Source organism: Bubalus kerabau, chromosome 3 (genome assembly GCF_029407905.1).
Source record: "Bubalus kerabau isolate K-KA32 ecotype Philippines breed swamp buffalo chromosome 3, PCC_UOA_SB_1v2, whole genome shotgun sequence".
NCBI classification, from domain to species: Eukaryota; Metazoa; Chordata; class Mammalia; order Artiodactyla; family Bovidae; genus Bubalus; species Bubalus kerabau.
In genome coordinates, this window is record NC_073626.1 from 146,854,608 (window position 1) to 146,869,695 (window position 15,088).

Here is a 15,088-nt window from a genome sequence, read left to right on the forward strand (position 1 = left end):
CTTAAGTATGTCTTCTCCAAGCTAAATGTTCTCCTTTCATGCAACTTAGTTTTCAGTCCATAATTCTCTTTTGCTACAACTCTTGCCCGAGAATTTTCTTAAATAGTAGCACAAAGAAACAGCCAATGAGACCCTGAGTGGTATTAAGTTCACGGGAATTTAGAATGTTATAATCAGTTCTATTCATGCCATGTTCAATCTCTGATTACTAAAATGTCCATTTAGGTCAGAGGGTTGGGTTTTAATCTGCATTGTAGCCTGTTTGTTTTTATTGTCACAGATTGTATGGCCAACTCTCATCAACAACATTCTCTTTTGTAGAGAAAAGGAGACCAAATCAAATCAAAACAAGTCAGTTTGGATTTTTTGTGCAAGCAGCTCTGTGATGATCATTGGTGTGGGTGGGTGAGATTGATAAAAAACCACACGAAACTCTAAAACTTCGTAGTCTGGTTAGAAGATGACATATTACATAAAAGTTAGAAGTTGATATTAAGTGTCTCTCAACCACTCATTGGGTCATTTGGATTTTATAGAATGTGCTCTGTTTCCCCAGCTCTACTGAGGATGCAAGGAGCTATCTTTACCACTTTATACTGATGTATTGACCAACACAGGTGTTTCCTCTTAGCAGATGCTCAATAAACATTTTGAATCAAGATGTAGACCCAGGATAATTATAAATCACTCTAGTTTTAGAAAAACAGTTTGTGCATAGGTATGGCTGACACTAGGTTAATAGCATCCTTTGAAACTCTAAGGAGAGCAGATTTACTTCTCTAAATTATATAGCTGTGTGCTAACTTATTTATCTTTCAAAGTGGTCAATAAGAGAGTCTTCTTGCTCAGCGTTGGAATGAGGAAGTATCGATGGAATAGTCTTTCAAGTCAGGAAAGTTGAAAATCCTGATTCGTATCATATAACCCGAGGCATCCAAGTTAATTTTCTTCTATGCCTTTATAACTCCTATTTTATTAAATTTGCCGTCTCTCAACTTCTTTGAGAATTTTCTTAATTTTTCTGGATCTGACTTTCTAATAGCATGTTTTGTATTTAAAAAAAAAAAAAAGGTGCTTTAGCTCTTGCTGAAATAATTTGTAGGTCTTGATTAATTCACCAGCATTACTTTAGGAATCCTCATAAAAAGTGTCTCAGTGGTTATTGTTTGTTAATTTCTCTGCTGGGGCAAATTAAGTGCTGAGAAGTAAGGTAATCCACAAAGTCTGTGTGAACTGCTTGGATCCCTGAAGACCATCAGGGACAGATAATGAAAACATGGAAAATTTACCCTCCAACTTCAGTATTATTTTTCTGTACATCAAGACATTTTTCACTGCTCTGTTAATCATGTGTTACAGAAATGTAGAGCCTTAATGCCTGTTAACTCCTTCCTGATAAAAACTCTGCTTTATAGACTACACTTGATTCACTCCTGCCACAAGTGCATTTAGTTAATTCCAGAAGGCACTCTGCACAGAAAGAATGTGAAGCATGCAGAACAAACCCAACAGGAGTTTGGAAAAACACTTCCAAGTTTGAGTAAGGCTTCCCATTGGTGTGAAAGATCTTTGTTCATGTTGGGGCTTAGTTTTCACTGTAGGAGACAGCCTCACCCCTTTCTAGGCTATGTCCACCTGGGCTCACACTTAAGTGATTCCTGCTGGTTCATCCAGCTTCCTCTTTGGTGGAACTTTGGGTGGTTTCTTTTCACCTGACCTACTACTACCTGACTGGTAGGTAGTACTGTCTGCTGGGTGAGGAATAAATATTTATTCAAAAGTACTGGGTCATTTCCATTCATACTTGAATAGAATTTGATGAGTCTGAGAGAATTACATTTATCATTAATGACCTCATTTTCTAATCTTTGAATATTAACAGTGTTCAGAGAGAATATTTCTTTTATAGGAAATGGCCCAAAGTCTTGTGTTTTCGACATCCTGAGTGCTTTTTCTCACCACTGAGAGTTAGACAAGGGCCATGCTTTGTTACCAAAAGGGTGGAGGTTATTTTGACTTTTTTGTATACACTCCTAATATTCTTTAGATTCCATTCTGGAATTCTTTGTATGAGGAAAAATGTTTTAATATTAGCTCAGTAAGAGAATGCAGCTTATCAGGTGGAGTGGTCTAGTGAAGAAGCTAAGTTTTTTTTTAAAAATTAAATTTTCCCTTTAAGAGTTGTTTGCAATCCAGTCTTTCCAGAAGATATTTTAAAAGCAGAAATATAAACTCGCTTCTGAAAGTCACATGCTTAAAACTGCTCCCTGAAACATGCTCAGAGATTTAAGATGTACTTTATATATTTAAAATATTTGACCACAATGATATACATATGCAAGTAATTTTAGATGCTTTGGAAGGGGGGAAATTCTAATTCTTTCTGATCTGTTTTACACAAGTGGTACCTGGAGATCACTCTGCGGTTTTAGGGAATCAAGCCAAATCTTTCTTTTCTTTTTTGAGAAAAAGTGATTCTTCCTCGAGGAAAGCTTTTTTTTAAAAAAAATCCCACTCCCCCTTTTTTTTGCTCATAAAGCAGTGAAATACTAATGGTTAACTATGAACCGCCCTCTTGCAATCCTAGCTGCCTATTAGAATCACCTGGAGGCTCCTCCCTTGATTGGTTTGGGGCGGGGTTTAGAATGGGGAGATGGTAAAGCCTCCTAGGTGCTGATTCCCATCAGAATAGAGGGATTGTGGAGCCAGCAGGGGCAGGAGATGGATAATCATGTAAGTGTTCATACCACTCATGTTGTGGTGAACCTGGCCTTTTGGTTCCATTTTTATTGTGTAGATGGTCTTGATTCTAGACTTCTCAGATTTCAGCGTAAGACGCACTAGGGGTGGTGGAACTTGCTGCCCATGGTGGTCCTCAGGCTCAGGTGCACACATTCTAACTTGTTTGGAGTGAGGTGAGGCATTGAGAGCTTCCAGTGATTTTGATAAAGTTGCCTGAACTTCAGGGTTCCTTTCGTAAGTAATGTGTTACGGTTGTCTATTCCAGTCTAAGCATTCAGAAACGTATCATTGTGACATAATTACTTCATTATATCTCATGGGCTGAGGGTTAAGAATATGGCTTGGTTGGGCTGGGGGCTGCCTCTGTTCCACAGGGTGTCAGTTGAGGGACAGTTGGTGATGCTCAGCTGTTGGCTGGTATCGAAGGTCCATGGTGGCTTAATTCAATGCCCCACACCTAGGTTTGGGTCTCTGGAAGGCCGCTGGGCTCAGCAGGGCCCTCCCCATAAACTTTTGGGGTTTTTAAAGAAAGCCTCTTAGCAAGGTAGTCTAAGCAAGGTATTTTGACTTTTTTGTATAGACTCTTATGTACTAATATTTTTTACATTCCATTCTGGAATTTTTCACTTGAGGAAAAAATGTTTTAATATTAGCTCAGTAAGAGAATATAACCTATGAGGTGGTAAGTGGCCTAGTGTATAAGCTAAGTTTTTTTAAAATTAAATTTTCCCTTTAAAACCTGTTGCAAGGTGACTTGGGACCCCTAGTGTTTTGCCTTGGGCTCTAGATGCTTCAAGAGAGCCTGGCAGGTGCTGCAGGCCCTCTTAAGACTGGTATCAGAAGCCTCAGAGCATCATTTCTGCCATAATCTGTCAAGTAGGTATGTGAGAAAGCCAGAGTGGAATTAAACCCGCTCCCACTTTGAGAGGAACAGTGAAGAACTTGTTCTTCACCTTTAAGCTGCCCCACACTGAGAGGTAGAAGCCTTATTGCTATGACCATAACACAGGTTTCTGAAGGATTGATTGATTCACATCACTAGTTATTATCTTAATACAGGGCTTTCACCTGCTTCCTTTCAGTGATTTTTTTTTTTTTTTAATGCTATCTCTACCTACACATCAGTCCCCTTTCTTTGGCTCATTTTATATATAGTATAAGTGATGTTCTTAAAGCGTGAAGCTGATTGTCAACTCTTTCCTAAAAGTGTAGATGGGTCTCATTGCTTGCATAGAAGGTGATCTGAAGTCTGAGAGGTACTCTTCTGTAACTGTGGTTAATGTCACAGATCCTGGAGTAAGAGTAAATGGATTGAAGCCCTGGTTCTGCTACCTCTTTCCTTTATGACCTTGGCAATGTATTCCCCCTGCACTATGCTTTTCATCTTTCAAAGAAAATTATTCCAGTATCTACCTCAGTGAGTTGTTATGAAGACTGTTGTGAAAGGCCTAAGATGTGTTGGGACATAATGGTGGTTTTTATTGTTGCTGTTAATATTCTGATGATTTGAGGCCTGACATGGTGTGTTGCATCTTAGATTTCCAACCTTATTGCCTATGCCTGTTGGAGTTCAAGCTGCAGCCTCACTCACCTGTCTACTGCCTTCATGACTCCCCGTGTTTTCTGCCTTGACCTTTACTGAAAGCTGAGATCTCTTCCCATCTCCTTTTAGAGGTTTGACCACAGGCTTCAGAGGGCTTTCCATAGATGGAAGTTGGAATTGCATTCCTTATTTCAAGATCAAAACATGGTTCTATTTGGTCTCTCTTGTAATCTCTTCTCTTGAGGGCAATTGTACCTTCTCTCTGACTAATCTCTTGACTTTCCCATAGGGATAGCATAGCACTGTGTCTTGTATATTGGTTTTTAAAACTAGCTGTGGTTCAGGAAAGTTTAGGTTACGCTGCAACAACAAAAAATCTGCAAACCTCTGTGGCTTAAAGTAAAACTTCACCATCATGCTATGAGCCCCTTGTGGATCATAACAAGAGGTGCTCACTATATCATTCAGGGTCCTGGCTGATGGAGGTTCCAGCTTAAGACATGTTTGAAATTGCAGAAAGTCAGGGAAAATGAGGTGGAAATCCATACACTGGCTTTTAAAGCTTCTGTGCAGAGGCCCATGTTGCACTCACACTTCTCTGGCCAGCTAAAGGCCAAACCTAATTCCAAGTGGGTGGTGAAGTGTGATCCTACAGTGTTCTTAGAATAAGAATCAACAGTTTTTGAACACACCACAGTGGCTACCACAGATGACTCCCTGGTCTCATTACCTATTCCCTTAAGATGCTGCTGGGTTAATAGGACCAAACTGCTACAAAAGCTTCACCTGTGCGCACCTCATTAAGTTATAGTATTCAATTCAGATGACTCTATAGAGACTCCTTTAGATCTCATTGGGATGCTGTCTTACCTAAGGAAAACAACTGCAAAAAATCATGGAGTAGCAGGTTTGTTACCTGCTGCCACATTTATGGATTTTTCTTAGAAATATTAAAGCCTCAAACATTTTCATCTTTTTCATATATTTCCCATAAAGACATTTCTTCCCCCTACTCTCCACTTTGATTCTTGCTTTAAAGTAAAAAGCTACTGAGAAAGATGTGAGATATAATGCTCTAGCATTCTAGAACTACCGGTGTGTGCTCAGGCACCTGACGTTTTGCAACCCAACGGACTGTATAGCCCACCAGGCTCCTCTGTCCATGGGATTTCCCAGGCAAGAATACTGGAGTGGGTTGCCATGCCCTTCTCTAAGAGGGATCCAACTAACATCTCCTGCATTGGCAGGCAGATTCTTTACCACTGAGCCACCTGGGAAGCCCAGAACTACCATTAGGTGCCTACAAAACAGTAATCAAAAAGTTTATTATAGAAGCAGGCTACTGTATATACGAAAGGTGAAAACTATTACAGAAGTTGGGAAGTTTGTTTTAAAGTGTAAGCCTTGTGAAGGCTCAGCATAGAACTTTGCTTTAAGGAGTTCTAAGTAGTAGACTCTAGCAGGAAGCCCAATACAGTTAGGGAATAACTTGTGAGGAATAAGAAGGGCAAATAAAGGACCGAGTGTCATCACTGACTAGCTGACTCTATCAGCAGGATAGGGCTTCTGCCAAACATGTTAAGTTGGCAGCAGTTTAACTCAGTCTTATAAGGACTAAAAGCAGTGCTTGTGTTTATACATGTCATTTTGTGAATGGTGTGGGAAAAGTACATAGAGTTTAAGAAAGTGCAGTGATCATAAAAAGTATAATAGTACAGTGGAAGCAAAGGATTTGGGAACCAAGGAAATGAAGGGGGTGGGAGCGGCTCCACCTGTGAAGGTGATCGGCTGTTCTAAGTCCCCAGAGAACTCAAGTAGAGGGTGTAGGCTCACATTCCTATCCCAGACCTGTATTAAAGGATTTCCTGAGAGGGGGATTAACTCTGAATGTTTGTTTAAAGTTCTATTCCTTAGAAATTTTACGGCAGCCAAACTAGATGACTGGAAGGATCTATTAATGTCGATTGTAATCTGGGAATTTTTTTTTTTTTTTTTTTACTTTTTATTTTATATCAGAGTATACCTAGTTAATGAACAATGCTGTGATAGTTTCAGGTAAACAGCAAAGGGACCCAGCCATACATATACATGTACCCATTCGCCCTTCCTATCCAGGCTGCCACATAGCATTGAGTAGAGTTTTCTGTGCTATACAGTAGGTCCTTGTTGGTTATGCATTTTAAATGGATAGTGGTGTGTAGAGAAATAGCATGAGAAATATCATATGATCTTGTATGATATACCTTATATACAGAATTGAAATAGAAATGATACAAATGAACTTATTTACAAAATAGAAACAGACTCACATGTTTAGAGAATGGCGGGAGGGATAGTTAATGAGTTTTGGATTGACATGTACATAAGCCAAGATTTGAACGGCTCTTATAACTGGCACTTTGGGCAAGCCTCTGTCCAGGCGGTGGTACCCCACTCCAGTACTCTTGCCTGGAAAATCCCATGGGCGGAGGAGCCTGGTAGGCTGCAGTCCATGGGGTCGAGAAGAGTTGGACACGACTGAGCGACTTCACTTTCACTTTTCACTTTCATGCATTTGAGAAGGAAATGGCAACCCACTCCAGTGTTCTTCCCTGGAGAATCCCAGGGATGGGGGAGCCTGGTGGGCTGCCGTCTATGGGGTCTCACAGAGTCGGACACGACTGAAGCGACTTAGCAGCAGCAGCAGCTGTCCAGAAAGATGCACTTGGGTATGCCATGTGCTTAATTTCAGGGATGTAATGGGACCCTCAGTTTAGAATCCTGGCAGAAGGGACAAGAAGAAATTTGCAATATAGTTTGTCTTCCCAGCAGTCAGCTACTTGATAAATATCTTGTGATAAAGAGTGGATGTCTTGCTGGTTTTAGATAGGCAATGAGGGGGAATTTGTTTGTTTTTAATTTTAGGAATTTTAAAACAACACATGCGTGTGGATTTTTAAAATATTTGCTTTAACACAACACTAAATATTGTGAGGGGCAGGGAAACTTTACAGCAAAGCACATTTGCTCGGGGAGAAGGTTTCCATGGCTCTCTACTAGCTGTTATGTGTTTATATCCTCCAAAACTTTCACTCTGGCTTTTTTCCCAGGAAAGAAATAATCTGCCCTTTCCCATTCTTCTCCCTTTGGTGTGTGTGGGTGGCTGTGCATCTCTAGAGGGAGGGCACTGGGAGGAAAGCTGCTCTCAATGCTCCTTTGCTCCCAGAAGCTCAAGCCAAGTGGAGCTGTTCTGAATTGGCTGTGTCCTGCTTTCTCAGGGTTATGCCTGGAAGGAGATGGGATTAGAGTGTAATGTGTCCTGGAAACATAAAACTATTAGCACAAATAAATCAACTGGTTGGCTCAGTAACTTGGGGAGCGCTGGTAACATCCATAGTTCATTGCATGTCAATTACCTGGAAAGTATTCAGATGATATCCTGACTTTGGCATAATCTCCCCATCCTCCCTTCGACCCTAGCTACATACATATATGACCCACATATATTTGTATGATTGTGGTAATATTGGGCAAGGTGAAAGGATTTCAATCTTTGTATTTCTCAGATTAATTGGAGAATGATTACAATGTTGTAGGTGAAATAAATGTGAAACTCATTTAAAATAAAGATATAAGACTATGAATTTCAATAATCTTGGTCTCCTGGTGTTATAAATAGTTCCAATTATGATGGAAATACAGTTCTGGTAATACCTTGGTATACTGCTCTGGAGTTACACTACTTTTACAATATATCCTGGTTAAAAGTTATCCTTCTGTTTTTAAAGTAAAATTTGAAGTGTTTAAGGTATTTTCCCCAATAAGGTTTTGACTCTATTTAGAAAGCTTTGATTTTATAAATTTTTTGAGAGTGTCAAGGTATAATGTATAATGTACATAACATTTTTTTAGTAACCCACAAATATTTTGCCAGGTGCTTTGCAATTAAAAAGTGATATTCAGAAAGAATAAAATTCCGTATTTTTACCTCTGGAACATCTTCAACATATTGTTGAAGCCTAGCTTGAAGGATACCTTGCTAGCATGTGAAATGAGCACAGTTGCATGGTAGTTTGAACATTCTTTGACATTGTCCTTCCTTGGGACTGAAATGAAAACTGACCTTTTCCAGTCCTGTGGCCATTGCTGAGTTTTCCAAATTTGCTGGTATATTGGGTGCAGCACTTTAGCAGCAGCATCTTTTAGGATTTGAAATAGCTGAGCTGGAATTCCATCACCTCCATGAGCTTTATTTGTGATGATTCTTGTGAAGGTCCACTTGAATTCATACTCGAGGATATCTGGCTGTAGGTGAGTTTTCTGGGTCATTAAGACCTTTTTTGTATAGTTCTTCTGTGTATTCTTACCACCTCTTTTTAATATCTTCTGCTACAGGATGACTAAGTATGGTTTTGTTTTGTTTTTTGTTTTTTGTTTTTTTTTTTTAGTTTAATGTTGCACATATTACCAAGAATTTATGGAGTTTATCAGTGGAGTTCTGGCTGCTTGTTCCCAGGCCTTTATAGAATCATTCTGATATAGTGGTGTACTTCTCAACAGGCTGTGCTCTCTGGAGGAGAGATATCCTCTCCCATCTGACCATTCCGAGAACAATACCTGGCTGGTTGGTCCAGTCTGTGTTAGTGCTGCCCAGCAATTAAGTTTGAATTATTCGCATAGCTATATTTTTGATCATACAAAACTCAGTACGTGTTTGAAAAATTGCCCTAAGATTTTAAGACCTCAGTGGTACTTTACAATTTATACTGGAAATAGTTAATTTTCTATAACCAGATGCCTTGATTTTCTGCTTTCCCAAAGCACTTCTCTGATGCCATCTTTCAACAGAGAGTATAGCGGCACCCCACTAGCAGAATATTTCTGAAACCAAAGCAGAGTGGCCTTCAGAGAGGGCTTTCTTCCCCATGCTTTGCTTTATAAACCCAAAACAAAATTTGTATTCTGGCTCCTATATCTGCCAAGGGAGTGGTTAGCTCAGCCAGAACCCAAATGGATCAGTGATGAAAGGTAATAGGATGGGGAGACTTGCTTTACTCCTAGGGCCTGGTGAGAAGTAACTAGTGTCATTCTGAATGTGCCACAGATGAAGAAATCTTTGTTACCCTTTTAGGGTACTCATGTAGAAACATCCCGTTAAAATTTGCTACATAGTTCAAGCTGACATTTTGAACCCTGTCTGAGAAAGTGGGAAACCCTTGTCATGAATAATGCTATGTAGAGCTGTAGATTAGGACTTCTACCTTTTTATCATGCTTTCAATTCTAATGTGATGTTCCATTCTCTGTCACTTTAGTTTAAAAAAAAAAATGTTACTCAAGGCAGAGGTCATTTGGAGATGGTGTTGTGGCATGTAAATAAAACTAATAGGCTTTGTTTTTTAAGTTACACTGCTTCTCCCCTTCTTCCTTCACCCTCATTCTGAGACTGACAACTTGCAGATTTTTGGCATGAATAGGATTATAATATGTATCAAAATCAAAAGTAAAATGAAGAAAATACTGAAGTGGTCTCATTTTTAATATTCTTAACATAATGAATTACAGGTTAAATTGGAGAAAAGTCTACAGTTATTTTAAAATTTGCTCATGTGCCTATCTTAATTTTATCTGAGCATATTATGAATAAATAATATGAAAAATTATGAAAAATGCAAGCTTGTGGGATGTAGCAAAAACGACTTGAATGTTTGTTTCCTTCAAGCCTATCAACTTTTAAACCAGGAATCTTAGGTTCAAATCACTGCTGGGGCTGGACAAGCAACTGAAAAAATAAATATATGCTATTTCATTTAAATAATGGGAATTGTCTTCATTTTTACAGACATACATGCATTATTTCTGATTGTAAGATAGGATGTTCTTGGCCTATCGTCTGTCGTCTTTTAGGAGCGAGTGCCCCAAAAGAGCACAGATATCTCTATGCTACCTATTTCTATCTGGGAGTGAAGTGAGTGGTGCTCAGTGGGGAAGGTGCTGGGCTGCCCTTGCTCAGTTGTTGGTTGTTGCCAAGATGGAACATGGGTTGTCTGTGGCCAGATTTTTGCTTTTACCAGGGAAGATAACCATCTAGGTTATCTTGGAATTCTACTGTGGTGTCTTTCAGCCCAAACAGCATAAATTTGCAGGTTGGGTCAGCATGTGGATCCCTAGTTTAAGATCCTTGGTGAATCATTAGACAGGTGGCTGTCTGATCTTTTCTTTACATTTATGTCCTGTTGTTGTTCAGTCACTAAGTCATGTCCTACTCTTTGCCACCCCATGGACTGCAGCACGCCATGCTTCCCTGTCCTTCACTATCTCCCGGAGTTTGCCCAAACTCATGTCCACTGAGTCGATGTCTAGTTTAAAATAAAACTGGCATCCCTATTCCTGCCCTGCAAATAGATTCATCTGTACCTTTTCTCTAGGCTCCGCATATGTGTGTTAATGTATGATATTTGTTTTTCTTTTTTATGACTTGCTTCATTCTGTATGATAAGAGAAGCAGACATAGGGAATGGACAAGTGGACATGGGGCGGGCGGATGGGATGAATTGGGAGAATGGGATTGACATACACAATAGCATGTGTAGAATATTTGATAGCTAGTGGAACTTGCCGTATAGCATAGGGAACTCATCTCGGTGCCCTGTGATAACCTTGAGGGGTGGGAAGGGGTGGGAGGGAGGTTCAATTGGGATGGATTATAGGTATACATATAGCGGATTCACTTTATTATACAGCAGAAAACTAATACAACATTGTAAATCAGCTGTAACCCAATTAAAAGACTGGCAGAATATATACTAATTCAGTTCAGTTTAGTCACTCAGTTGTGTCCAACTCTTTGAGACTCCATGAATCACAGCACGCGAGGCCTCCCTGTCCATCACCAACTCCTGGAGTTCACTCAGACTCACGTCCATCGAGTCAGTGATGCCATCCAGCCATCTCATCCTCTGTCGTCCCCTTTTCTTCCTTCCCCCAATCCCTCCCAGCATCAGAGTCTTTTCCAGTGAGTCAACTCTTCGCATGAGGTGGCCAAAGTACTGGAGTTTCAGCTTTAGCATCAGTCCTTCCAAAGAAATCCCAGGGCTGATCTCCTTCAGAAATTTTCTTAGCTTTTTCCTAGGCTGATTTGCTTTGTCAGCAAATTTACAAGCTCCAAATTTCTTTGCAGGTGTCCATTTTTGGATAAATGTGTTTATAAAGTTAAACGTGTATTCCCTATCTGTTACTTGATATTTCAGATATTTTAAATTTTATTCTGAACTCATTGAAGTAAGGCATTTTGCACTATATATGTAGGACTAAGTTTTTCACGTTTATCAGCAATTTTGTGTTCCATACCTTCCTACTCCTTAGTGCCAACCAATTTCAACTTAAAATTTTTCTTGTCATTTCTTAGCAATATGCATGCATGACTGAATATTTCTTGATTTTAAAATTATGTTTTTGGTTGGTAAAATGATTGACTTTTTTATTCCTTTCTCCTAATTCACATCCTTTAGTCCCTCTCTGCATCTTGGGCTTCATTAGTTAAAAAATTTGGGGGCAATTAGTATTCAGTTTTTATACTTATAGGACTGGAAAATAATAGTTCAAAGCTGGGGCATATAGTATACTATAATCAATATTTTGTTTATACAGATATTTTCCTGGTTTAAATGGTTTAGTTTTTTTTTTAACTATATTTCAAATACCTCCTTTAACTATATTTCAAATACCTCTAGTAGGTTTCTGAGAGGATTCCTGGGAGAGGATTCTTTGTTGCTGTTCCGACGTTCATGTCTGTAAATATCTTTATTTCTTTCTCATACTTGATTATCAAGATGAGAAATTCTAGGTTGAAGTTATTCTCCTTTAGAATTTTTATTTTCATTTTTTACTGTTATTGGCTGATAAAAACTGCTTTACATCTTGAAACCGTCTCAATCCCCTATCCCCCATTATCTGCAAGATTGTGATGAATGTGGTTTTAAAAAATCATTTATTGTGCTGGATGTTTTGTTCATTTGCTAAAGTTTTAAGTCTGTAAACTTACCTTTCAGTTTGGGAAAACATTGTTTAGCCTTCTCCCCACCCCACAGTGGCAGAAAGCAAAGAGGAATTAAAGAGCCTCTTGATGCAGGTGAAAGAGGAAGATGAAAAAACTGGCTTAAAATGTATAGAACAGTCTTTTGGACTCTGTGGGAGAGGGAGAGGGTGGGATGATTTGGGAGAATGGCATTGAAATATGTATAATATCATATATGAAATGAGTCGCCAGTCCAGGTTCGATGCACGATAACTGGATGCTTGGGGCTGGTGCACTGGGATGACCCAGAGGGATGGTATGGGGAGGGAGGAGGGGGGAGGGTTCAGGATGGGGAACACATGTATACCTGTGGCAGATTCATTTTGATATATGGCAAAACCAATACAATATTGTAAAGTTAAATAAAATAAAAAAAAACAAAACACCTCAACATTCAAAAAACAAAGATCGTGGCATCTGGTCCCATCACTTCATGGCAAATAGGTGGGAAAAATTGGAAACAGTGACAGACTTTATTTTCTTGGGCTCTGAAATTACTGTGGACAGTGACTGCAGCCATGAAATTAAAAGATGCTTGCTTCTTGGAAGAAAAGCAATGACAAACTTAAACAGTATATTAAAAAGCAGAGGCATTACTTTGCCTACAAAGGTCTGTATAGTCAAAGCTTAAGATTTTTCCAGTAGTCATGTACAGACGTGAGAGCTGTACCATAAAAAAGACTGAGTGCCGAAGAATTGATGCCTTCGAACTGTGGTGCTAGAGGGGACTCTTGAAGAGTCCCTTGGATAGTAAGGAGATCAAACTGGTCAATCCTAAAGGAAATCTACTGTGAATATTCACTGGAAGAACTGATGCTGAAGCTGAAGCTCCAATACTTTGGCCACCCGATGCAAAGAGCCAACTCATTGAAAGACCCTGATGCTGGGAAAGACTGAAGGCGGGAAGAGAAGGGGATGACAGAGGTAGTTGGATGCCATCACCAACTCAATGGATATGAGTTTGAGCAAGCTTTAGGAGATGGTGAAGGACAGAAGCCTGACATGCTGCGGTCCATGAGATTGCAGAGTCAGACATGACTGAGTGACTAAACAAAAATAACCACCCACAACACACACAATTTTTGTTATTTATGGCTCTTCTATTTTGCATTTTGGACTCTGGAGTGCACTTCTAAATTTCTTTTTTAAATCTATTTTCCCTTTTTTTTTTAACTGAAGTTTTTGAGGTTTATCTTTATTGAATTAAATTTCTTCTATCAAAATTTTAAGTTGTTTTATGAATATTCATTTTTAAGTGTAACTATTGCTTCATGAATGCAGTTATTTTCTCATCTCTCTGAGGATATTTAAGTTTTTGAAATTATTTCAGCTATTTGCCCCATTTGTTTTTTCACAAGCGTTACCTTTCATTTTCAGTTGTTTTGGACTCCGAGGCTCATGTTAGATGATTTCCACAAATGTCTGGTGAGCCTTACCACCGCTTATATTTGAGTGAATTTGTGGTCTTACTGACTGGTGGTTTTCCCTGAGGGGTCATATTATGTCCTGTTGGGACCCCTGCTGCTGCTGCTGCTGCTGCTAAGTCGCTTCAGTCGTGTCCGACTCTGTGCGACCCCATAGACGGCAGCCCACCAGGCTCCCCTGTCCCTGGAATTCTCCAGGCAAGAACACTGGAGGGGGTTGCTATTTCTTTTACCCCTACACATCAGTATCTATCAGTTTGATTGCTTTTTTAACTGATAAATTTCCCTATAGAGCAGCAGTTCTCAAACTTTGGTCTCCTGACTCTTTCACACAATTAAAAATTTTTGAGGATCTTATAGACCAGTGCTGCTCAGTAGAAATATAATGCAAATAAAAAAGTACAAGATACATGACATTTTAAATATTTAGTAGCCACATTAAAAGTCAAAGGGTGAAACCAATATCTTATTTAATCCAATCTAAAATATTTTAACATGTAATCAATATAAAATATTCAGAGATTTAATATTCTTTTGATGTGAAGTCTTTGAAATTCAGTGTTTGTTTTACACTGGCAGCATATCTCAATTCCGACTGGTCACACATCAACAGTTTAGTAGCCACATGTGATTCATTGCTACCATATTGGACAGTGCAACTTATAGAGCTTTTTTATGTGGGTTTTGTCTGAAAGTGAAAGTTGCTCAGTCGTGTCCAGCTCTTTGTGATCCCATGGACTATACAGTCCATGGAACTCTCCAGGCCAGAATACTGGAGTGGGTAGCCTTTCCCTTCTCCAGGGAATCTTCCCAAACCAGGGATCAAACCCAGGTCTCCCGCATTGCTGGCAGATTCTTTACCAGCTGAGCCACAAGGGAAACCCAAGAATTCTGGAGTGGGTACCAGCTGAGCTAAGAGGGAAGTCCTGAGTTATATCTACCAATGCTTATATATTGGAAACTAAAACTGAAATCATAAAAAAATACTTACCCATTACATGTTTACATGACTTAGTTTTATGTAAAATAACTTGCAACAAAATTTAATAAGATTTTTAGACAGATAAATTGACTTTTTTTTTCAAATCTTGATGTTTGGCTTAATAGACAACTGTATTACATTTGCCTTTGCTATCAGTCTTGCAAATTTAAGTATTGGAAGAACATTTGACCCCACAAATAAGCAGTTAGCACAAGGTGGAATATTTTAACAGTGTTTTCAAATGTATATATTCTTCTCTGACACTATACCAAAAATCGAAAAGTGGTTAAATTCTTAAAGGTTAGTTGCAATGTGGAATCTGAAATCCTATTAAAGAACTCT

General features: G+C 39.1%; 1 protein-coding gene across 12 annotated transcripts in view; it reads left to right on the forward strand.

Moving 5' to 3' along the window:
• The window catches only part of PARD3B (par-3 family cell polarity regulator beta), a 1,164,360-nt gene that overhangs the window by 67,739 nt on the left and 1,081,533 nt on the right, over positions 1-15,088 (forward strand). The window contains exon 1 of one of the 12 annotated variants that reach the window (XM_055573201.1): positions 2,583-2,733. The exons of the other annotated variants lie outside the window; for them this stretch is intronic. Within the exon in view, the coding sequence (XP_055429176.1) occupies positions 2,722-2,733 (12 nt within the window). The 5' untranslated portion in view covers positions 2,583-2,721. Of the gene's footprint in view, positions 1-2,582; positions 2,734-15,088 lie in introns of those variants that run through there. 12 annotated transcript variants of the gene reach the window in all.